Source organism: Callospermophilus lateralis, chromosome 16 (genome assembly GCF_048772815.1).
Source record: "Callospermophilus lateralis isolate mCalLat2 chromosome 16, mCalLat2.hap1, whole genome shotgun sequence".
Classification (NCBI taxonomy): domain Eukaryota; kingdom Metazoa; phylum Chordata; class Mammalia; order Rodentia; family Sciuridae; genus Callospermophilus; species Callospermophilus lateralis.
Window position 1 is genome coordinate 51,379,467 of NC_135320.1, and position 26,975 is coordinate 51,406,441.

At 34.9% G+C, this 26,975-nt stretch overlaps 1 protein-coding gene across 3 annotated transcripts in view; it reads right to left on the bottom strand.

Annotated features, from left to right (window-relative positions):
• The window catches only part of Virma (vir like m6A methyltransferase associated), a 66,860-nt gene extending 40,576 nt beyond the window's left edge, over nt 1-26,284 (bottom strand). For 2 of the 3 annotated variants that reach the window (XR_013088913.1, XM_076835690.1), the window contains exons 1-7: nt 25,998-26,284; nt 15,438-15,553; nt 9,575-9,661; nt 7,973-8,021; nt 5,935-6,103; nt 2,926-3,048; nt 1,688-1,960 (exon numbers count right to left, since the gene is read on the bottom strand). Coding sequence is in view for 2 of the 3 variants with exons in the window: in XM_076835690.1 (XP_076691805.1) it covers nt 1,688-1,960; nt 2,926-3,048; nt 5,935-6,103; nt 7,973-8,021; nt 9,575-9,661; nt 15,438-15,553; nt 25,998-26,060 (880 nt within the window). In the remaining variant the exon portion in view is untranslated. The remainder of the gene's footprint in view (nt 1-1,687; nt 1,961-2,925; nt 3,049-5,934; nt 6,104-7,972; nt 8,022-9,574; nt 9,662-15,437; nt 15,554-25,997) is intronic. The other variant, XM_076835691.1, reaches the window with a different exon arrangement.
• Nucleotides 26,285-26,975: the final 691 nt, after the last annotated feature.

Consider the following 26,975-nt stretch of genomic DNA (forward strand, 5'->3'; position numbering starts at 1 on the left):
CCCTATTATAAATGTTCAGTTTTAAAATAAACTCTGTAACAGATAACTTTGCCTCACAGGAATAAAATTAGAGGGGCTGGGGTTGTGGCTCAGTGGTAGCGTACTCGCCTAGCATACATGAAGCACTGGGTTCGATCCTCAGCACCACATAAAAATAAAGACAATAAAGTCCATCAACAACTAAAAAAATTTTTTTTAAATAAAATAAATAAAAAATAAAATTAGAAATACCTCAGGAGAGACAAAATTAAACTTGCCTTCTTGAGAGATTACTTTAAGATGAAAAAAGCAAACAGTACACAAGATAAATACATTTAATACCATAAACATAAGGTTAAATTAAATGTTTTCAGAAAAATATTAGTTTTTTATATTTCATCTTCCTGAATGTTTACTTTTCTATATTTGTCTGTCACACAGTTTGCTAGGTCTATGTCATATTGTTATAGAAAATTTATTCATTTAAAATATTCAGCTTTGTCAAAATAAAGCTTTCTTATCATGGCAAGTGCAGCTTTTTCCTCTAAGTCAAATAAAACAAAACTAAAAACAGAAAACTTGTTGGTTTTAATTTCTAACACTACTATTGCCTGGCTATGGTAAATGGAAATGAGCAATAATGGCTCAAGGAAGAAAACATTTCCAGAGAATTTCTCCTGCCGACTTTGGCATTCCTTTGCTTAACCTTATTAATACATGCTATCTGAAAAGATAAAGGCCTATTAGGGGTCTTGCTCTAAGAATAAGCCAAATATCTCATATTAAAAATTAACTAGCCTCATTCTTTCACCTCCTCTGCCAAATTGTTCAAATTAAGAAAAGTACTGGTTGAAATCTATTTGCCAGTAAATGTAAAAATATTATTTGATAATCTGGGAATGAGGGAAACTAAGAAAAGCATCACTCAATAATCAAATTACATGTGTATTTTGTAAAAAGGTCTATGATTCTGAAATGACCCTCACCCTTATTATTGTAGGAAAAAGTCACAGCAGATTATCTGTCATTTTACACAACTGTATTAACATTACATATAACATTTACAGGACAAATTAAGAGTCAATTAACTCAAATATCTCTCATTTTTGGCTTTCAAAGGAAAAATAAAACCTAACTAAAGAACTGAATCATTTTGCCATATGTCCTTGTGTAACTGAAATCTCAATTATACCTAAATTTATTCACCCCTAAATTTCAATTCACCCCTCAATTCATCCCTACATTTCTAAAAATAATGTAGTGTTTTATTAAAATGTCTATGTGCCAAACATCTTTAAGAATTCCATCAAGTTTACAACACCACTCCTTACTCTGAAAGCAGCTGTCAAATCCTAACTATCATGTATTTACTACATGACACTGTTTCCCTGGCCAGAGCTGATGGCATCAAGGGGCAACTCATATCATAGCAAGCCAAACAGAATCTCTTTGCAAGGAAACTGGAAATGTGACTGACAGAGGTAAGCAGTTTAGGCTGGTTAAACAGAGATTAAAGCTGTCAACAGTTAATTGGCAGAGAATAAAGTAGACATAAAAATGATGAAAATTTCATTTATAATTTTATCTTGGGGCTTAAATACCTACCTAACATTTGGGTTTCTTGAAACCCACATATCTTTGCTATAAATCTTCATGTACTACTTAAAAAGACATATAGTTTAAAGTACATAAAATCAAAAAGTCCCACCTTCACCTTCTTCATCCTCTTCACCTTCTTCTTCTTCATCTTCTTCTTCCTCCTCAGGGATACTATCTACTGTATGTCGATCATCCTCATCCTCATCCTCTTCTTCCTCTACATCCACATCATCTTCATCATCTTCTCCTTCTTCTTGTTGTTCCTCTTCTACTTCTCCTTCATCAGAATATTGACCTTCCTGAGGAACAGAATTTCGATCAGGAGAAATGGGCTCAAAGTAATCTTCTCTATGGGGAGCATCCTCTTCCTTGTCACCAGACACTGGGGAAAAAAAAAAAAAAAAAGATTTAAGACAGATTAATAATTTAAATAACAGGAGGCACTGGATACCACAACTACTCAATGACATTTGGGATGATTTAGTTCAAAAAAATCTTTTTTTAAAAAGTGGAAGAATTGGGTTGGGGTTGTGACTCAGTGGTAGAGCACTCACCTAGCATGCACGAGGCACTGGGTTCGATCCTCAGCACCACATAAATGTAAAATAAAGATATTGTATCCACATAAATTTTTTAAAAAGTGGCAGAATTACTTGCTTTTAAAAGATATTAAGAGTCTGGGGAAAGTGGCTGGCTCAGGGTTTGACAGAGGGAAGACAAATAAATACCGTATTAATAAGAAAAAAAGAGTATACATTGTGCCGGGCATGGTGGCACACACCTATAATCCCAGCAACTCAGGAGGCCAAAACATGAGGATCATAATAAGTTCAAGGCCAGCCTCAGCATCTTAGTGAGATCCTGTCTCAAAATAAAAAATCATAAGGGTCGGGTGTGTGGCTCAGTAGTTAAGTACTGGTGGGTTCAATCTCCAGTATTTGGCGGGGGAAGGGGGACGATGACACATTGTACAATATCATAAAGTGAAAATTAATAAAGTTTACTATTTTATATTCATATGCTAATCCTTTTCTTTTTATCCTTTAGGTAACTTCATAGATTTTTATCTCTTCTGATACACCCTACTTATTTTTAACTGGTACTTATCTGTACATACATTACAGCACATTATCACTTTATTTTCAAAGGAATACTTGTATAGCTTCAAATGAATTAACTTTTTTGTTTTTTTTTTAACAAGTTCATATGCCAACAGAAAAACACAATATTGAGCAGGATGAAAGAAAGGGAGAGAATTATCAAAGTCAGCATATAATTTATTTCCTTTAATTATAAAGCATTAATTAACTCTAAATGGAGACTTCTTAGTACTGATTTTATTCATACCTGGCAAAGGCATAGGATCATCTTCATCATCATCAGGTGGAGGAGGTCCTGGAGGAGTTCTTGGTCCCCTTGGCTGTGGTCTTGGAGGGCTTCCATTAAACTGATCTTCTTTCTCACCATCAGCTAAGGTTTTATTGGATAGAGAAAGACACCTTCAAATTATTAAAGTATAGTGAAATGAAAGCATGAAAAATGTTTTTTCATCATTTATATTTTTCCTCTTCAGAATTTATTGATATTAACTTTTTCTTCATGCAATCTTAACAAGAATTTTGCTAATTAATTTATATTGGTAATATTAGAATTTCCAACTTCCCATATTCCAAAATATAATACATATACTCTTGGGCATAATCCCATAAAAATGAATAACTATAGTTATAACTACTATTTTAATGCAGGAAAATGTACACAAATGTTGAACTTCATTTGTAATAGCTGAAAATTAGAATCTACTCTCAAATGTCCTTAAACGGTGAAGAGTTAAATAAAGTGTGGTATGGGCTGGAGAATAGATCAGTAATAAAGCATGCTTAGGGCAAGACCTGGGTTCAAACCCCAGCACCCTAAAAAAAAAAAAAACCTGAAGAGTAAAATAAAAACAAATTTTTAAAAAATTGAAAAAGGGAGAGGACAAAAAAAACTACTATATCCATACTATGTAACACTAATCAGTTGAAAAAATAGAACAAACTATCAATATCAATATTTGCAATCAAGTGGACAATGCTTAAGGAAATTATGCTGAATAGAGTTAATCTTAGGGCTCTGGGTATAGCTCAGTGAGCATGTGCTCAGCATAAGCAAAGCCCTAAATTCAACCCCCAATACTGAAAAAAAAAAAAAATTCAACTCAAAAAGATACTGTATGATCCCATTTATGGAACATTTGTGACTATAATTACAGATATGAAAAACAGATCAGTTGTTGCCAAAGTTTAAAAATGGGAAGATGGGCTCAACCATTAAAGAGCCGTCACAAGGACATCTTATGATGGTGGTAAAGGAGTGTCTTGATTCTGGTGGTGATCATACAAAGTTTGCTACATGACATAAAATTGCAGAGCGGGGGACACACAAACACAGTCTAAATGATAAAGTCTGAACAAGCTCTACAGGTTGCAGCAATGCCAATTTTCTAGTTTTGATAGTATACTATGATTATAAAAGGTGTTAACATTAGGTGAGGCTAAAGAGTATACAGGAGTTCCCATACATTTCTTTGCAACCTCCCATGAGTCTATAATTATTTCAATGTAAAAAATTTAAAACATACATTTACATATATATATATATAATTAGATGGGAGAAAAAAGTTCTATCATTCTATTGTATAGTACTACAGATGATGATAATGTACTATATATACTTTTTAAAACTAGAAGAAAGGATTTTGAATTTTCTCATCTTAAAAAAGTGATAAGCATTTGATAGAATGTTTGAACATTCGAACATCACATAATACAAACATGTATCAAAACATCTCATAGTACCTCATATATACAATTTGTATGCATCAATTTTTAAAAATCAAAAAATTTGAACTGAAATTTTTCCAGGTGCAGTAGTGCACACCTGTAATCCCAGCAACTTGGGAGGCTAAGGCAGGAAGATCGAAAATTCAAGGCCAGCCTCACTCAGCAACTTAGCAAGACCCTCAGCAACTCAAAATAAAAAATAAAAAGGACTGGGATATAGCTCGATGATAAAGCACAGTACCAAAAAATAAAAATAAAATAGGTTTTAAAATAAAATATAAGAGCTTATGTGTTACATTTTTAAAATGTCAGTAAATAATAAAATTTTAGAGTTGCCACTATATATATAAGACACTATGGTAAGACTTTTAAAGACATAATTATAAGTGAACATATTTTCTGTCCAGAAGGAGTTCACAATCTGGTAAAAAAAAAAAAAAAAAAAAGAGGAGCATAGAAGAGTAAAGGATTAAAAGAAAAAGTAGAGGGGAAGACAGGAGGAAAGGGGGAGATTCATGAACTGAAATCAATTTCCATGCATGTATGAGATTGTTGGGATGAACCCAACTACTACGTATAACCATAAAGCTTTGATTTAAAAAAACTAAGAATGAAAGAAAGAAAAGAAAAAGTGAAAGATTAACTGTGCATAGCAGGTAAGATATAAGAGATATAAAAAGTACAATGTGCGATCACCATGAGAGAAAAATAGCTCGCACCACACTATTATATCAGCATAAAGACAAAGACTATTTTAATTGAGCTTATAAAACACTAATTTTAAAGCAAAAAATTTTTCCATGGCCTCAATTATAATTTCAAAATGTATTCCTGAATTTCATTTCAACTCCATATAGTAATTAATATCAAAGTAAGCAGAAAAGACACTGTGATACACGAGTCCTACTGCCTAACTAAAGTGTACTGAAGTTCTTATTTTTCTTTCCAGTTAATGATTCCTAAAAGGGGGGAAATCTGCATTAGTTATTAAGATTAATCTATTCAAACAAACTTATACTGCACTCCTGAAAAAAAATTCCATTAATGTAAGGATTTCAGGAATACACAGCAAATTTCCTAACTATTCTTTAATTCTTATAGAGGTAGTTTTGTTGGGAAAAAAAAAAAAAAAGAAAAGAGTTACTAGATTGCACTATCACTGACATTTTAAATGGAACATCCTTCCAACAACTTTAAAAGCTATATAAGTAGAGGAAAAAAATAAGAACTTTAAGGGCTACAACTCTAGCTCAGTGACAGAGCACTTGCCTAGCATGTGTAAGGCACTGGGTTCAATTTTTAGCACCACATAAAAATAAACAAATCAAATAAAGACATGCTGTCCATATAAAACTTCAAAAAAAAGAACTTTAACATTAAAATAAATTCTTACAGTAAAGAACAGGAGACCGGCATCTTGCCAAGTCTTAGGCAAGGATCAAGGCACTTCTGTCTTGATCAAGACACTCTTTGAATTAGCTTTTCTTACTGTAACAGACATGTTCAATGGCAAGTGAATTTAAATTCTCACCATGTTTTGGATTCCTTTTCAAACTTGGCTGTGGCTGGGGTGGTGGTGGAGGTGGAGGTGGAGGTGGAGGTGAGTCTCTGTCATGACTTATCACTCTATCCACTGATCCATATATTGCCAGAGTCAGACAATTATACCAGCCCCTTAACACCAGACCATCAGTATTCACCTGATTAAGGGGATAGGAGAAATAATTCAAACTGATGTTTCAATATGCCAGAAGTAAACTGAAATCAAATTACTTTATGGTTCAACTAAAGACCCTACAATATGCTAAAGATGCAAAATTTCATATTAGCAAAATTCACCCAGAGGCAGTTTTTATGTAGTACTCTAGGGTTTCTATTTCTAAACCTATCCTAAGACTATACATCTCCAGTCCTATACATTTTGTTAGACGTATTCAAAAGTATAACCAGACTCTCAACAAAGAGCAATTAAAATAAAATTAAGTGGGAATTATTGCTAACTAACAAACTAAACCAATAGCTACAGGGGCCACAGAGATACATTTTTTTGTGCTTAGTCTCAAAAATAAAGTCCATGCAAATGTACAGCATTCTTCTTAAATGCCCAAATTATATCCAGAGGTATATTGTATGTGCCCACATTGTACTTAAAAAGTATGGCTATCCAGAGACATTAAACAAATTGTTTTTAAAAAGAAAATTTCTCCTAAGATCAGACTTTACCAATGCCATTAACCTTTCAATCTTTCCTTATAAAACAAAATTAGCAACTTTGCTTTTCAGAGCTTATCTACATTAACTGCTAGATGATCACAGTAAATATGAGAGGTGGTGAAAACAAACATTATCATTTCTTTTTAACAAATGAAAATCAAAGTGTTGAAAGAATCTTCATTAGAAATCAAAACCCCTCGCTGGGCACAGTGGCGCACACTTGTAATCCCAGCAGCTCAGGAGGCTAAGGCAGGAGGATCACAAGTTCAAAGCCAGTCTCAGCAACTTAGCAAGGCCCTAAGCAACTCAGCAAGCCCCTGTCTCAAAATGAAATATAAAAAGGGTTGGGGATGTGGTTTTCAGTGGGTTCTATCCCTGGTGCCAAAAAAAGAAACCAAAACTCTTGGCTTATGAATTCTCTTTCAACCCCACCATAATGGGTAAAATGAAGTAATAAGTATCACTGAAGCCACTTCTGAAGGCAAATAATGAAGAAAAAAATTATTATTCTCCTTAGTAAATTGTACAGAAAACTAGGGAAAGGCTCAAAGACTATACCCAGGGATTGATAGCAACTCTAAACAGAAATCCCATTTAAAGGAAGATAAACACATAAGGAAGATAATTTTTAATCTAAACGTAATTTTTAATCTACCCATTCCCCCAAAATCAAACAGTAAGTTGAGGAGTCCCTTAGTAAATCACTATTATTTTTGCATTTAACTTCCATTAGATGCTTCTAGAATGGCATTTCGCATATAAAGAAACAAGACGTACTTCTAGTACATAAGGAAGAAAAACGAAGAATGTATTTTTTAAAAAAGACCTTATTTAAGGTTCAATATCTCTATTAACTTATCTGTTTGTATCTGCTGAACCTGCCCATCTAAATAAAAGAAAAGGCAACTAAAAAAATATTAAAAAACAAAAAAGGGGGAGGATTGGGGTTGTGGCTCAGTGGTAGAGCCCTTGCCTCACATGTGAGAGGCAGTGGGTTCAATCCTCAGCACCACATAAATAAATAGTTGTGCCTAACTACAACTAAAAAATAAATATTAAAAAAAAAAAAAAAAAAAAAAAAGAAGAAGAAGAGAAAAGGCACAAATGCTGGCCTCTTCAGACTCAAATATAAAATTAAGGGGAGAAAGACCCTTAGACTCTTTAGGTAGAGAAGGACATTGTAATGTTTTTGCTCCATTTTAAAACAACTTCAGAATACAAAGGACACAGACAAGAAATGACATTGTACAGCACTAGAACCAAATTCTGTATCACTGATTTATTTCAATCAAAAACTGTGAATGAAAATGAGAACAAACAGCAGTAACAAGGTGAAAACTGACTTCCACAATTACCTTTGAATTGGGTCTAAAGATGATAGATGTATTCTCATCATATTCCAGGCTGCCAAGAGTAGAAATAAATATACAGGTTCAAATACTGAACATCACAGACCATGAAGAAATCTTTCCAAATTTGACTATCTGAATATAACCAAATAATATATTGTTGTTTGGATTCAATAAACCACAAAATTTATTTGCTGCCCCAAAAACTTCATCAAGAAAAAGTATAAATCATATTTCCATGGACTGGTTTAACTGACTTTGGGTATTTTTACAAGCACTCAAGGTGACTGTAACGTACAGCTAGAGTAGATAACTGCTCCATTACAGTTTTTTAAAAAAACGTATACTAGGAAGAAAAATTTTAATCACTCTAGGGCTGGGGGCAGTTCAGTGTAGAATGCACGCTTAACATACATAAAGCCAACAGTTCAATTTCCAGAACCAAAAAGAAAGCAAACAATCTTTTTTTATCAATTAAGTACTGACATAAAAACATACTACTTTATGAAAAAATAGCTATTTAGATTATCTTGATTTCCTGTCGTTTAAAAATAGGTCAGGCAGGGGCTGGAATTGTGGTTCAACACCACATCAAAAAAAAATAAATAAATGAAATACAGATATTGTGTCCATATACAACTAAATATATAAATAAATATTATAAATAAATAAATAAATACATATATATATATATATATATATATATTTTAAATAGGTCAAGCAGAGAATAGATAGGTGGTAGAGTGCTTGCCTAACATGCACAATGACCTAGGTTCAATCTCTAGCAATACGATAAAAAAGAGAATCGAGGAAAAAAAGGTTAAATTATCAACTTCATAATAAATAAAAAGGAGCAATTAAAAAAAAAATGAGGTGGAAGAAGCTTCTAATTCCAGAGAGGAAGAGAAAATTTTCCATTTTTAATCTGCCTTAATTTTTTTTTTACTTTATTGATGTTTAAAAGTGAGTTCTAAATAAACCCACTCAATGATCAATTTGATTGCAGACATGTTAACAACCATTGCTAATAATATCTAGCATGTATTAAATAATCCCAAAAGTCTCATTTTCCAAAATATTACTACAGAATATCAAATTGTACAGTAATGTGACATAAAAGATGCCCTCAAAATAATAGCTCTCATTTGCTATTTAATTTCTTTAAAGCAATCTTTCTGGGCTGGGATTGTTGCTCATTGGTAGAGTGCTTGCCTAGCAATGTGTGAGGTACTGGGTTCAATTCTCAGCACTGCATATAAATAAACAAAATAAAGTCCATTGACAACTAAAAAAAAAATTTTTTTTAAAAAGCAATCTTTCCCATATTAGATGACTAACAAATCATGATACTAGCATGTGTATAAGAAATGCATGTACAAGTGAAAAGTAAACAAAAGGTGGCTAATGTTTCACACATATAAAATTTTATTCTGTCAACTCAACATCTTCTTAGAAATTTGACATTTCCTTTGTATTGTCAATCAATAAAAATTAAATCCTACAATGCAGGTCTACCACCAGAAAAGGGCTTTTATCCCATCTAAAGAATGAAAACATTTTGCTTATTAACTCGTGAGTTCCTAATGAAATTACCTAGCAGGTACATACCTTCCCAACCTATCAAAAACTGGGGCACTTGGTTTGCTTACATTGTTGAAGAATAAGTCTAACTGAAATGTGTGCGGAGATGTCTCCCTGTAAATGAAAAAAAGGTACAAATATCAGCCTTTCTAACAATTAGTTCTATATTAAAATAAAAATACATCAGGTACAAAGTTAAGAGCAATCCTAGAATTGGGACATAATATCCTAAGGTTTAAGTAACAAAAGTACACAGTTAACTATGGTATTTAATGAAATCTATTCATATTCAATTCAAGTAACCAACTGTTCATTTTATTATTAAAAATAGTCCGGGTGTAGTGGCGCATACCTGTAATCCCAGTGACCTGGCAAGAGGACCACAAATTCAAGACCCTGTCTCAAAGTTGCTCAATGGTAAAGTACCACTGGGTTCAATTCCAATATTAAAGATAAAATTTTAATCATCAAAATCCAGATTATTTGAATCATTTTTCATTTGCTACTTGGTAATTACCTTAAATATTTCAAGTTTTAATGTATTTAAAGATAATTATTGTGACATCTAGTGTTCTATTTATCAGCAAAAAGAATTATAAAACCTAAATTAAAATTTGTATAGTAACAATTTTCCAATTTTGAGTTTTCTCTTTTTTGGTAGATTTTATAGTTAAGATTAAATCCTCTTTAATTTGTATTAGACTAAAATCTTCTTATACTTAATGTAAAAGATACTATATGATAGCACCCTTGACTGAAATTCCTTAAGCGCAACTAAAATTTTGACTTTAAACATCACATGCTTTATTGTTCATTTGCATAAAAAAATACTACAAAAATGATTCCTTCATGAACTTCTGATAGAAGTACAAACAGGTACAATCATTCTGAAAGGCAATGTGGCAATAAATTTCAGAAATCTGAAAAAAAAATTCTTATCATTTGACATAATCTAGAATATTTCTATGAAAATACTGATATCAATCAAAGATTTTTTTCAAAAGCATGTTAAACATGCTATTACCTATAATTTCAAAACTAAAAAATCATCTAATGGTCCCACTATCAAAGGACTATCAAATCAATTATAGCATAGTCATTCATTATAGACTATGCAGCTATTATAAATCATATATTCAAATAATACTTAACACTATAAAAGTACTCATATAATATAAAACAAACAAAAATACAAAAAAGGATAGAGTCAAAGTAACAGCATACATTTACTTTACTTGAATTCAACCATTATGTGTCTAACGACTCTTCTGTCTTCCTCCTATATTTCCTCTTTATACTAGACCACGGCCTCCAATGTCTTAAGAAAAAACTTTTGAGCTCCCAAAGGCTCAGGTCACTGAAAAACAATGTAAAGAATCAAATATGGGGGGCTGGGGATGTGGCTCAAGCGGTAGCGCGCTCGCCTGGCATGCGTGCGGCCCGGGTTCGATCCTCAGCACCACATACAAACAAAGATGTTGTGTCCGCCGATAACTAAAAAAAATAAATAAATATTAAAATTCTCTCTCTCTCTCTCTCTCTCTCTCCCCCTTTCTAAAAAAAAAAAAAAAAAAAAGAATCAAATATGGAAGACGGTTGTGATGGCACAGGCCTATAATCCTAGCTACGCTGGAAACCTGGCAGGAGAATCACAAGTTGCAGACCAACCAGCCTTAGAAACTTAACAAGACTCTGTCTCAAGACTCTGGGAGTGTAGCTCAGTAGTAGGTAGGGTTTAATCCCCAATACCAAAAAAAAAAAAACAAGAGAACACTTGGAATGTAGCCTTTGAGTTACCTCTTTAAAAGACCCCTGTTCTGCTGCTGATATAAAAGATATAGTATATATAGCCTTTGGGACAGGAGTCCCTGTGTTCTTCTTTGCTAGCAAAGCAATAAACCTTCTTTTTCCTTTTTCTCAAAACCGTGTCCTCATTATTGGATTGGCATCAGGGACAAGGACTGAGCTTTCAGCAACTCTATTAAGGTCAAAATGTATTCCATAGTATGGCTAGACCATGAAATGGCATCTAGCCACAGCTAACTACTAGCAGACATGTAACTGTGGTGTAAACACCAGAAGGCAGTGTGGTTAGAAACCAGCAGTGGTAGATGTGGGTAAGAAGTCCACTTGGATGTGCCATCATGTATAGGACAGGAAGATGAAGATGCCACATAGTTGGGATAGGCATAAAGGTGTCATTGTATCTACCCTAGGTAAGAATCCAGGCTGTGAGCCAGCAGAAAAGAGCTGGCCTACCAGGACTCATGCTCAGTAGTTTCTGTCTACATATTAAGATCTAGTCCCTCTCTGAGGACTGGTGCCTCTTCCCAAAAAGTGATGATTTAGTTATTAATATAATTTCTCATCTATCAAACTGGCAAAGATAAATGACATTTATAATTGGTTAAGACAGAGTAAAATGGACTCCCCCATTGGAATACAACTTGGCAACATCTCTAAGGATTAAACACAAAGACACTTAATCCAGAATATCAGTTCCAAGAATCTCTATCATAAAAGTGTGCTGGAGCACACAGGATTTATGCAAAAGACTCCTGGAAGAAGCAGGGTTGGCTATCAATTCTGCCTTTCCACTGCTCTTACCTCACTTGGCAGCCCTGCAGATTTGAATATCAGCCTGGGCCAGCCATAGAGACCCACACCAAAACACAGGAGGATTGGCACATGGGCTTCCCACTTGGGCAGCCTTCAGCCCTAAATTTGTCCTATACAAATGATACCTGTTACTTAAAATAATGTCAAATTAGTCACCTAGCCATGTTCCCTACTCCTGGAAAAGGACCTTCCTTTCTATTTCCTGGTGATAAACCAGGGGAAGTGTTCTACAATGTTCTTATAACAGTGGTCTACTTTATTCTTTGAATATAGCCCTTGCTGCTCTGCCACTGCAACTTATTTTAAAATGAACATGTTTCTTTCTCTTCCTGTCTTCCTAATCTCTCCCATCCCTAATCTCAGGGGAAACAGGATTACCTTCTTTCCCATTTTAGGCAGATTTATCTGTCCTTGAGTGCACACCTACCACAGGAACGAAGCAATCCAGACTTTGGGGATGGTATTGGAAAATCTCAGAATGACTATCTCCCAAATTAAGAAGTCAATCACAACTCCAACAGAGAATATGTGGAATGTAGCCCATGAATCACCTCTATAAAAGCCCCCTGTTCCTGATGATGGGCAGAATCACAGCCTTTAGGACAGGAGTCCCCTGTGTTTCTCCTTTGCTGGCAAAGCAATAAATCTTTTTTTCCTTTGTCTCAAAAAAAAAAAGAAAGAAAGAAAGAAAGAAAAATGTCTCCAGGCACAGTGGTGCAATGTAATAAATATTCATATCCATTGCAGCTAATGACAGAAATCAATTTTGCCTGCTATGGTGGCCAACTTCCAAGATGGCCCATTTCCTAGTATTCACAACCTGGAGAGTCCCCCCCCCCCCCCCCCCGCAACACTGTCCTATAGTATGTAACCAACAGAATATGGTAAAAGCTATAGTTTCAGTTCTAATACTAAGTTATAAAACACACACACTGATTGTGGCTTCCTTCCTGAGCCCGCTCTCTCACTTTTGGATCATTCCTGGAAGAAGCCATGTCATGACATGAGAAGAATGGATCCCCATGGGGTGGATCTCTTAGAAAGCACACAAGTGAGTTTCTTTTTTTTTTTTTTAAATTGCCCATTGACTCTTATTTTTTTAATATTTATTTTTTAGTTTTCAGCGGACATAACATCTTTGTTTGTATGTGGTGCTGAGGATCGAACCCGGGCCACACGCATGCCAGGCGAGCGTGCTACCACTTGAGCTACATCCCCAGCCCACAAGTGAGTTTCTAAGCAAACTCTCCAGTCTCACTCAAATCTTCAAAAACTGTAGGTAAGACTGTAGCTCTGACCTGCATCTTGACTACAACTTCAGGAGGGAACCTGAGCCAGCTAAGCCCCTACAACTCCTGACCCTCAAAAACAACATAATAAAATAAATTTTTACTGTTTCAGACTGTAAAAATCTGCAGTTATTTGTTAAAGAACAATACATAACTAATAAACCTTTCTTGGTCAAAGCATTGTAATTAAACAAAACTGTGGTATATGCTATCATTACCCTCTCTTTTACATTCTACAAGTGATAAGAAAAGTAGGAAGAAATGTACAGGAAAACATGAGTTTTAATATCTTTTAAGTGAAAAAATATATAAAGTGAATAACAATGAATTCTCTTTAAAAACATTAAACATGCCTGTTTTATTTTTATGTTTTAATTTCTGAATAATACTTCTGAAGATTTTATGACTATTTCTGTAAGAAAACAACTATTTTTCACAGGAAGAAATAAGCCTTTAATTTTGATTCTGTCCCTTAAAACCATGAAATAGTAGGTGTAACTCTTTTATGTAACAGAAATTGAGCTACCCGTGGTATCTATAAAATGGAATGTGGTATTGACACATAAAACTAATATCCAGGCTATAAATTAAAAATGCATAAGATATATTTATTATATGTATTCATGTTCCTACGGCCAAAATGTGGCTTATAACTCTAATCCATGTATTAAAATAATGATTCATGTTAAGTTCTCTGTTTTTGTCGGTTGTTAAAGTTATTTGTATCTCCATGTCAGGATGATGGTCTTACATTTTAATTCCCATAGAACCTAAGAAAGAGAAAGTACCAAATAATTACTTAGTAATTACAATTAATGGCTCATTTGAAGCTACTAATTTATAAAAAGATACATGTACTGAACTAAGAAGATCACTGAGTTGTAAAAACTGGCATCACAAAAAAATTTAAATAATGCGTTAAAAATACATTTCTAAATATTTAAACTAATTCTTATTTATTTTCAAGGAAAAAGTCAAATTAAAGGGCTAGGGCTATAGCTCAGTGGCAGAGCACTTGCCTAGCAGGTATGAGGCACTGGGTTTAATCCTAAGCACCATATAAAAATAAATAAATAATATAAAGGCATTCTGTCCATCTACAACTATAAAAAAATTTATTTTGAAGTAAAGTTAAAAATACTTTATCGCTGGGCATGGTTTGCACACACCTGTAATTCTGCTGTTTTGGGAGGCTGAGGCAAGAGAATCGCAAAAAAAAAAAGCCAGCAAAGCCAGCCTCAGCAAAAGCAAGGCACTAAGGAACTCAGTGAGACCCTGTCTCTAAATAAAATACAAAATCGGGCTGGGGATGTGACTCAGTGGTCAAGTGCCCCTGAGTTCAATCCCCAGTACCCCACACACACAAAAAAAAACACTTTATATACTTGATTATGTTATCCCATAATATTTTGGAAAATGTAAATGCATTTCTACCAACTTTTTTAAAAAAAGGATAAATTTTTAAAAATCTTACCTACTACTTAGGTCAAATAATTCCTCCTTTCAAGTTTATGATGATATAAGCATTATAAAGAAAACTTAAGAGTTAATTACAATGCAAAGTGACCATAAAGTTTCAATATTTTATTATTTGCAAAATAGTACCTTAAAATTCTGCACTTAAGTTTCAACCACAGTGAGTCTCAACATCATATACATCCATAAGACTGGGATCCAAAAAATTAGAATAAGATAAACTCCATATTTGTACAAATATGTCAAAATTGACTCTACTATCGTATAACTACAAAGAACAAATTAAAAAAAAAAAAAGAACTTAAAAAAAAAAAGAAAAATAAGTTGTTTCAGGGACTGGGATATAGCTCAGTGATAAAGCACGAGCCTAGCACTCACAGTGAGGGCCAGGATTTGATCCCTCAGCACCCCAGTCCCCACACACACACACACCCATACCCACAAGAATAAGTTTCTAAGACATTCTTTAGTTAAAAAAAAAAAGTTTTGCAAAGAGAGTAACTTACCCATATGCTCTATTGTCAGGCAGACTACTATGGGCTCTCACTCCTGGGGGTATGACTCGAACTTCATTGATATAAACCACACATGGAAAACGAACCACATCTATATGAGAACTTTGCTTTTAAAAAGGAGGGAAAGAAGAGACACATTGTAAGCAAAACAATGCTTCCCAATTCAAAATATGCTCATCTTTTAATTATTTTCATTCAAAGCATCACAAATAACCTTAAAATAACCATATCATTAAATATTTTACAATGCTGTATAAATCATTTTTAATGGCTGATGATAAAATGCACCTGTTAAGTCTTTCACTTAATATAACATTTTCTGCAGTGCATTATCTCCCTGCTGATATTTTGCTTAGATCAATATAGTTCACAATCTCTTAAATGAAACTTTTGGAGCCAGTTGTCTTTCAAAATCCTGACTTTTTGAATTTTTAGAAAGGTATATGATACAAATACTATATATTACCTAAGAATTCCAGCAGCTTCTGAGACATCAATATCTTATAATCAAAACATCAATATTTCTACAGCAATATGTATCAACATTCACACTAAATAAAGATTAAAACTAGTATAATATTGGTTCAAATTAGATTGTATAGCTAAATGAATTCAGGACAGTTTCAAGGTTTTATTATTTGCAAAAATAATACTTAAAACTTTTAATTTCTGAATTTCTGGTTAAAAGGTTGCAGATCTGTACTTAATTAGCTTACTCTGCTAAATTTTACATACTAAATAATGTCAAAGGATCAGAAAAACCATTTATATACTAAATAGCTGAGGAACTCCCACCAAAAAAAAATTAAATGGACAGCATAAATTATACTTATTACATACTTATCCCTATGTAACATTTGATAGAGAATTAGACAAATGCAACTCTTGTGACCAATAAAAAAATTCACATTGATTTGGAATATTTTTCATCATTTTTTCCTAGCAGTTCAATCAACCATCATTTTATTTAGTGGTTAAAGTTCACCATAGGTTCACATTATTTGCATTTGGAAAGGCTAAGTCTTCAAGCTGCAAAGAATATCATGCCTACCATAACAGACCAAAGGAACAACATGTTCAGATTAGGCTTCCCTGGAAATGTAACAGATGACTTCCTAATTTTGCATTTTAAACTTGGAAATTATAATATATAGGCATAGAAATCTGCCAGTAATATGTTCACTATTCAAATGTACTTCAAACTCTCATTGGAATAAAATAAATGGGATAAACTTAAAGTGAGACTAACTGCTAATTATTCTCCAATATCCATTTTCCTCTTCTAGAGAAATTTTAGCTGAGCATAAGTGAACCAAAGGCTATTTCCCAGATTCCCAAGATGCAAATGTGAACATGGGACTATTAAATTCCTTGATATAAATGAAAATGATGTAAGCAATTCTGGGTCATGCCCTTAAAGAGAAGGTTCAGACTTTTGGACCTATCTTCCACTTTTTCTTCCAATGGTCTAGAATATAGACGTTATAATGAGCTATTATGGGCAATGCAGGCAATATTATAAGGATAGCAAATGATACAGATGAAAAGGCTGGGTCCCCAACACTGTAGAACCATTATATGGACCCTAGGTTATTTTCAACTAGATTACTGAAAGAGAAATCCTATTTTATGTAAAGCTACTATTACATTTGTTTTTTGTTAGAGCTGATCTTGTATCCCAATTATTATGATTATACCTTATACAGTCAACAAATACCACATTCAAGGGGTTGGGGCTGTGGCTCAGAGGAAGAGTGCTCGCCTACCATGCGTGGAAGCACTGGGTTCAATTCCTAGCACCACATACAAATAAAATAAAGATATTGTGTCCACCTATAACTGAAAAAAAATATCACATTCCTTTTATATAAAAGAAATATAAAACAACTTACTACAGAAAATAGAGAAAATGCCATGATACAAACAGTACAGACAAGATGCTTTAAAAACTCAGAAGGGTACTCACCTAGCTCAGATTTTGAGCAACAATTTTGGGGGGAAGAAAAGATGTGTCAGGGAAGGTATCCCCAAAGAAGTTGTACCTAAGTAAGTCTTCCAAGAAAACAAGAATCAGTGGAAGCGAGAGCTTTCTTGGCAAAAAAAGGAGAAAGAAAGCATGTACAAAAAGAATGTAAACAAGAAGTTGGAAGGTTCAAGAAATTGCAAGCATAATTCACCATGCCTAGAGAGCAAAATGAGAAAGGAATGTAGGGCAAAGTAGCTGAGTGCAATCATCAGAATTACATGAAATAATTCATCCACAGCCAGAAGGCAACTTCATATCTGTATCCCCATCTGGGACCTCTCTCCTGAGCCCCTGACTGTTATACACAACTAGGTATCTCCACCTGACTGTTATACACAACTAGGTATCTTCACCTGAATGTCCCTCAGGCACCAAAAATGCAGCAATTCCAAAACCTAACTCTCCTACATTAGTGATGGCACTCTTATCCACACAATGCCCAAGAAATTATCCTTTTGTTTCTCATTCTCATCTAAATCATCCATTCATTCAAACACCAATTCCTAGTGATTACATTCTTTTTTTAAATATTTTTAGTTGTAGATAGAGACAATACCTTAATTTTATTTATTTATTTTTATGTGGTGCTGAGAATTGAACCCAGTGCCTCACACATGCTAGGCAAGGGCTCTACCACTAAGCTACAATCCCAGCCCCCTAGTGATTATATTCTAAATATCTCTCGTATCTATATTTCCCTTCATTCCTGTTGTCATTCCTTTAATTCTATGACTGCACCACTCTAATCTGAATTATATCAAGAACAATCCTTCATACATGTATTTTGGATAATAATGATCATCATATTCAACCATCATTAATTACCCCATGCCCTCTCCCCTCCCCTCCCACCCCTCTGCCCTATCTAGAGTTCATCTATTCCTCCCATGCTCCCTCTCCCTATCCCATGATGAATCAGCTTCCTTTTATCAAAGAAAACATTAGGCATTTGGTTTTTTGGGATTGGCTATCTTCACTTAGCATTATCTTCTTTAACTCCATCCATTTACCTGCAAATGCCATGATTTTATTCTCTTTTATTGCTGAGTAATATTCCCATATATATGCCACATTTTTTTTATCCATTCATCTATTGAAGGGAATCTAGGTTGGTTCCACAATTTAGCTATTGCGAATTGTGCTGCTATAAACATTGGTGTGGCTGTGTCCCTGTAGTATGCAGTTTTTAAGTCCTTTGGGTATGAAGACACAAATTGGTGTGAGTATACTATGTATACAACCAGAGATATGAAGAATTAAGCTCTACATATGTAATAAGAATTGTAATGCATTCGGCTGTTATACATAAATTAATAATTAAATAAATAAATAATTGCATAGTGGGCATCATTATAGAAAAATCTTTAGTATATCAATGATTGTTTATTTAGGACTCATTCCTAGAAATGAAATTGCTTGATCAAAGGATATGAATGGAATTTTGGAATATAGATCATATATTCACTTTCCATACGAGCTTCACACACTCTAAATTTATCAGTTTAGATTCTCTGGATATGAGCATGTGTACATTCAACATTCAGAACCATTGTAGGAATTACAATGTTTTTTAAAAAAATATCCAATTTGAGAGGTAATAAATGTTATTATTTGTTACTTTTAATAATCTCATTTAATTACTAGTAAGTAATAATATTTTCCATATATTGACTTTTGTTTCTGCTTTTGTGAATTATCTGCTCAAATATTTTTATAGACTTTTTTTCTATGGGGCTTATCTTTTTTTTAAATCATAGGAATCTTTTATACCTTAATAATGGTAGCAGACCTGTTCTTACAAATATATTACTTCTAGCTCCTCACTCGCTATAAATTTCCATTATGTTTATTAATAAACAGTCCTTTTTAGCAAACAAACAAACTAGCTGGTTTTGTGCTTTTTTTCTTGCTCCCCTCCAACCCATTTTCCTACTGCAACATGTTCTCCCTAAATTATAAATACATCATCCCCCTACTCCTTCCTATAGCCAAGCCAAATTCCTAGGTCTTATAGATAAGATTGGCTTCTTAATCACTCCAAACTTATACCCCTAGTATACCAAGCTCTTTTTCAACTTCATGCCCTCATTTATGCTGTTCTCCTGGTTTAGAACCTTCTGATACCCCTCTGCCCCAACTCCCTGTAGATGTCAACTTTTTTTTCTTTACTGGAGACTGAACCCAAGGGTACTCTACCACTTAGCTACATCCCGGGCCCAAAACAGCGTCTCACAACTTGCAGAGGTTGGCCTCAAAGTTGTGATCCTCCTGTGTCAGCCTCTGGAGCAGCTGGGATTATAACTTTCAAGAGAAAGTTGATCAAGCCTAGTTAAGCACTTCTCCCTTGTGTACCCAAAGTCCCTTATCAAACTGAATTGTAATTGACTCTTTTAACTCTCCTCATTAAAATATATGTTGCAAGGAGATGAGAACCAAGTCTCAGTTACTGTATATTCACAATGTCTGGCATATTTTTAATGAATGAAGAACTTTTAATAGGTGCTTAAAGGGGATCAAATTGTTCTTAGAGGGTTATAAAAAATACAAGCAGGATGACAATAGGAAATCATGGAAGGTTTATGATCAGTCAGGTAACAGAAAGGTGAAGAACAGACTGGTCAGATTCTATGACTAAGACACATTTATCCATAGGAGTTATTGTGCATTTAAAGATCACAGCATAGCTATCTACAGCTCCTTATCTCTAGAACTACCTTGTCTTCTCTTTCTACCCTCTCCCTTAGCTATCTTATCTGTTTCTATCACTAATGCAGATGAGTTACAAATTAGTTTCATAAACTCTAAAATGATCATTACAACAAAGAACTTTCCAGCACTGACCCCTTCCCAAGACTATATTTTAATCCAACCATTCTACTCTGACAAGTAATATTAAAGAAGTAAAGATGTATAAAATAATTTAGGCCCAAGAATATCACAACACTGTTTATAAAGCCAGAAACCTAAATGTATGAGAACTTAGTAAATAAATAATAACATTACTATTTACATAAATATTATATAGCCAATTTTAAATATTTTACTGAATACTCTTTTTTACCTTTTGAATTTGTACCTCATACATGTATGACATAGTCAAAAAAAGAAAATTTTTTAAATGAAGTTTACTTTTTAAGTGATATATATGCAAATTTCTCGATGTACAAGGATGCACAACACAGGTGAAAACAGAAACCACAAACAGTACTGGAACATTAATGTAGGTAGTGATTCATGTTTAAGCATAATCATATTCACTAGAAGATTTGGAAAATATTAATATAAAGAAAACCATTAATTACACCTAAAAATTCTAATACTGACTATAATAGGTGTGGGGAAGAAAGAAAGGAATTTACATCATATCAACAGGAATATCAAAATATAGTATCTCTCTACTCATAAACTTGTTTACCAGCTAGTCCTACTTAAATCTGACTTTAAACAATTTTTCAGATATATGTTATGTTAATTTTAGTTTTACCTTTTGTGTGTGTGGTACTGGGGATTGAACCCAGGGCCTTGTGCATGCCAAGTCAAGCACGATCTACCAACTGAGCTATAGCCCAGCTCTACCTTGCATTCTTGATTTGCAATGTTATGTGTTTTATTCATTTATTAGAACATTATTTCCCCATAATCAAAGTCTGTTAATAAATTTAACTGCTTATCTTCTGAAACCAAGAGGATTGGCCTTATAAATGTTTAACACTTCCTTATGTGATAAAAAGGCGATTACTGCAAAATACATAAAGATACAGAATGAGCAAATAGTATGAATGACAGTTGTCACTAAGAAAGGTGATACTATGAAAGCATAGCTTTTCAGCATTTTCTAATTTTTCTAGAATGAAATTTAAATTTACTAAAATATTTATTTTTTTCATTTTTATAAGAGTATCATACAAACCACAAACATAATTTGTAATTCACTTTGCACCACTCACATCCCTTTAAGGTAAATTAAAAGTTTAACTTCCCTACCAGATTACAAATCCCTCTGAGAACAGACAATAGATTTTGTTTTATTTTTACTTATATTGCCCCTCCTGGAACTGTACCCTCACTTTCAAAAGCATTTTTCATAAGCCAGCTGCAGTCACACATGCCTGTAATCGCAGCAACTCGGGACCCAAATTGGAAGGATTGCAAACTCCAGGCCAGTCTTTGGAAACTTAGTGAGGTCCTAAGCAACTTGGTGAGACCCTGTCTCAAAATTAAAAAAAATAATAATAAAAAGGGGCTGGGATGTAGTTCAGTGAAAAAGCACCTCTGGGTTCAATCATCAATACCAAAAAAAAAAAAAAAAAAAAAAGGTATTTTTCATAAATAGTTTCTAAACAGATTCCCAACTTCCTACTGGGCAAATCTGGCTTACTACTAAACACACAAAAAACTAAAAATTATCAGGCTGGTGTTGTAGCTCAGCAGTAGATTGCTTTCCTAACATTTGCGAGGCACTGGGTTTAATCCTCAGCACCAAATAAAAATAAGTAAAATAAAGGTATGTGTCCAACTACAACTGAAAAAAAAATTTTTTTAATTAATAAATAAAATTACCAGGCATTGATACAGAGCTCAATGGTACAGCACTTGCCTAGTATGTATGAGGCCCTATGTTTGATCTGCAGCACTACAATACAAAAACCTTAAAAAAAAAGCTAAAATTATCTTTTTCCCATCAAACTCACTATCAACACCCCCACCAGTTCCCTAGTCTCTAAAACTAAAATTCTATCATTTTAACTACACATATTCAGCTTCCATCCTACTGAATATGTGTAGTTAAAAATTACATCCAAAATGTATCTTATAATGTATTCCTTCCTATTTAGTATCACTGGGTCAGAGTATACCATGGCAGGAAAATGCATGCTGGTGTATCTTAAGCTAGTTATGCCATTTTAGGAAAGACATCTAACCTCTCGGGCTCCATTTCTGTATTTCATGAAGATAAACTACCTTTTCAAAATGGATGGAAAAATCAGAGATAATTTATTTAAATAACCAACACAAAATAGGAAAGATAGTAGAATGAACTAGATATAACTTTCCTATGTTCATACATGAATACACAACCAGTGAAACTCCACATCACGTTCAACTACAAGAATGAGATCCTAATTAGATTAAGTTATATTCCATGTATGTCTCTCTCTGTGTGTGTGTGTGTGTGTGTGTGTATATATATATATGTCAAAACATACTCTACTGTCATGTATATCTAAAAGAAAAAAATTAATAAATAACCAACATACTGCCTCACTCAAAGAAAGTATTCAGCCAGGCAAAGTGATACATGCCTGCAATCTCAGGTACTTGGGAGGCTGAGGCAAAAAAAGATGGCAAGTTTCAGCTCCATCCAGGCAACTTACCAAGACCCTGTCTCAAAATAAAATAAAAAAGGGTAGGGATGTAGCTCAGCAGTAAAGTGCCCCTGGGTTCAAACTCCAACACTGGAGGCGGGTGGGTGGGGAGTATTCAATAAAGGCTAACAAGCATTAATTCCCATCTGCTGATTCAATCTTTCATTATGCCTTATTTTTTCTTCCTGAATTTGACACCTATTTTCTTTGAACAATTTTAGGTATTACTGATCAATTAATCTTCCTGATATAGTTCACTAACCATATAATTTGCCTGCTCAAAAACTTTCCACTTGTACAACAGATCTATGCTCCTTCATTGAACATTCAAGGAGCTCAATGATCTGGCTTCGAACTGTCCCTCAGGTGCCACTTACTTGAGCATACCTAAACAAATGACTACTATTCCAGTAAAATACCATCCTTTCCTAACTATAGCTGCGGTACATACCTTTCCACCAAAGACCAAGTTCATATGGTAAATGCCTAGATGAAGTCTTTCTTAATACTCTCAAAAGAAGAGTATCTCTCCCTTCTGAAATCATGCAGCCTTAATATCCACAAAGGAAGTTAAATATAAACTAGGATTCTAATACATCCAATAATGAAAAGCGTTTTTTAAAAAGATGATAAACTCTAAGGAATCACCATTGTGCCTCTTTATGCACTTTGTCACATTCTAACTTGAATGATAATTTTGTGGAGCTAATCTACAGTTCAGTTAAACTTTTTTTGTGTGAGGGGTATATCACTATGTTACCCATGCTTCACTCTCCCAAGTAAGTGGGACTACATACAGTTCTACATCCCCAAAACCAAGTTGGTTATAAATTTTTTTAGAAGAAACATTTGAGAACAAGATTTCTTATCTTTACCAGGCATGGGGCACACACCTGTAACCCCAGGGACTCAGGAGGATCACAAGTTCAAGACTAGCCTCAGCAACTTTGAAAAGCCCTAAAGCAACTTAGCAACATTCTGTTTCAAAATAAAAAATAAAAAGGGGCTAGGGATATAGCTCTGTGGTAAAGCATTTCTAGATTCAATCCCGCTGTACAAAAAAAAAAAAAAAAAATCTTTTTTTTTTTGAGAGAGAATTTTAATATTTATTTTTTTAGTTTTTGTCGAACACAACATCTTTGTTTGTATGTGGTGCTGAGGATCGAACCGGGCTGCACGCATGCCAGGCGAATATGCTACCTCTTGAGCCACATCCCCAGCCCCACAAAAAAAATCTTAGCTCCCATAAATTTTTCTTTCAAGACTTGGTTCAAATGTGACCTCTACTAAAACTTTCCCAGTCATTCCCAGAAGATGGCATTTACTACATGTCCTATCTTCTCATGGCCTTCAATGTTTGTGTAAGAATGAAAGAAAGAATAATCAATTAAATAATGAATGAATGCCAGTTTTCCTAAACTAGAACAGTATAGGACTAATTCACCATATGCTTTCTTCAAATATTTACCTACTTTCTACTTCTGTATATGACAGGTTCTGCTACAACTATTGCTGCCATTGTGGGTTTTCTAAAACTTAGCTGGAATTGCAGTCGGAATACAGCCGTCATTAAACAAATCATGCCAACTGACTCACATGGAATGTAGGGCCAAATATTATTTCACTGTCAGTAAGATATAATAACTCAAAGTACCCAAACTTTTGACTTTTACTGACCTATAAACCATTCATTAAAATAAAAGATAATTGGGTTGGGATTGTGGCTCGGTAGTAGAGTGCTTGCTTCACATGTGTGAGGCATTGGCTTTGATTCTCAGCACCACATATAAATAAATGAATAGAAATAAGGTCCATCAACAACAAAATTTTAAATAAATAAATAAAACATCAAAGAATTAACCACTTCCCATATCATCACTATTTCACAAAACAAAGACTATTCATTTTAAACATTTTGCACTCAAACATTTATTGAGCACCTACATTTTTCTAGATACTGTTGTAGCACTGAAAATACAACCAAGAATAAGAGACTCTAGCTAACCTCTTGGAGCTTGATACAAGAACACACTCTTAATAAACACAGAAGAAATAGTCTAGCTGGGCTTGGTGGCTCACGCCTGTTATTCTAGCTATTGGAGAAGCTGAGGAAGTAGGATCACAAGTTTGAGGTCATTCTGAGCAACTTAGAGACCTCTTGTCTCAAAATAAAAAGGACTGGGGATGTAGCTCAATCGTACAGCGCTCCAGAGTTCAATTCCCAGTACCAGAAAGGGAAAAAAAAAAAAAAAATCTTCGAAGAAAGAACAATTCTCTAAAATGATTTAAGTTTACATTAAGACAGAAGAGGAAGTTTGCGCGCGCTCGCTCTCGCGCACTCTCTCTCAGACACAGACACACACATACACGCCAATTTCTCTTTGGACTTCGTTAAAGTTCATTTTCGACCGGCTTTCAGAAACCTGCAGTTAACTAGCTATATTCAAATATCACACGTTCAAGAACCCGTAAATAATTTGGTACAGAAAGATTGCTATACAACACTGTGCCCTCGCCCCTCAAAATGACAATACATTTGCTTGCTGAAAATAATTCTGACTACGATTCCCTCAATTCTTCCTACTTCTAAATAGTCTCCACGCAAAGAGGTTGTACGCATCTCATGTCCTAATGTGTGGAACCTCCTTCGAACTATTAAAGTTTCATGACAAACTGGAGAACACTACAATCCTGAGCCCAAAGTGTGGCAAAACTTCCATTAGAAGAATCCAGCCGAAGGAATTTAGAAACGTCGTTAATTCGGGAATCACAGAGCCCGAGGGAGCTGCTCAGACTCCTGCACTACGGTCAGCGACCAGCTGCCCAAGACACCTCCTGCACCCAGAGAGGTTACCTGAGAACCTCGACCCTTCTCAAGGCCCAAAGTTGACAGAAAAACATAATAACACTAAAAAGTAATGCCAGCAAAGCAGCCAACTCCAGCAAGACGCCGCGGAGGGGGATGCAAGTTAAAGCAAGAAGGCTCTGCCGCCCCCTCCCTCAGACGCAGAGCTCACACCCAAGCTGGGGGATGGGGTGTGTGTGCGCGAGGAATTAAAGCGACAATCGGTGGGAGCAAAAAATCTAGGACGCTAACGATTTTTTTGTGAAAGTCCTCAAGTCGAGGAGTAGGGTCGGAATCAAGTCGCCAAGCCTTACCTCAGCGCTTGGATGTTTAAAAGTGTCTAAAAATAGCAGCTCCATCGCCGAGTCCACCGCCATGTTTGCCGCGGGCGGAGGACAGGGGGAGGACTTCCGGGGCAGCGCTCCAACTTCGGAGACTGCAGCTCAGGAGAGGGAGAAACGGAAGCACTTCCGGTGATCAGAGGCCCAGCGCTTCAAGCCTCGGCCTATCCCAAAGCTCCTTGCTGCCTGAAGCGGCCGACCCCGCCTTCTCCAGCGCGGCGAAGGGCGCCCTCTGAACGCCCAGGGGGGACAGAGAAGGGAGGAGGGGGAGGAGACTACGGTGTATCCAGCGGTCCAAACCTTGTGGTTCTGTAGCGCTACGGAGCCACGACGATCTCCGGGAGGAGTGGGTGGAGAAGGCTTTGAAAGGCTGGAGGAGGGAGCATTACCAACTCTGGAGGACCAGCCTCCTATATCATCCCCAAAGCAATCTTTCTAGCATCTGGAGTTGCAGTGAGCGAAGTTGCAAAGTAAAGCATTATTTTTAGAAGAAGAAAGTGTTGTTTCAGCAAATGGAGACTCTTTTGTTTTCTTATCTGTAAAATGTGAAGAATAATATGTAACCCATAAGATGATTGTGAGGATTCATTGAAATAAAATTCAAAGAATTGTGTAAGTGAAAATGTCAAGAATAATATGAAAAGGTGGTCAGTGAAAAGACTGTCATGTACTGAAGAGTATTGGAGCAACTGGAACTGCACACAGCTGGTTTGGTCACCTAAATTGGCACAAGCCGCTGGTAGAGCACCTTAAGGAAATAGCAAGTAAAATAACATACGCATACCTCTCTTTTATGGAAAAATCTAGAGCACATCCCAAAAATGCCTAGAAATATGAGAATATTCACACACATTTCATACTTACACAAAAGCTGAAAACTTAATTGCCACTACTACACAAGAAATAAGTACAAGCGGGTGTAGAGTATATAGCAGGCGTAAAGAATGAACA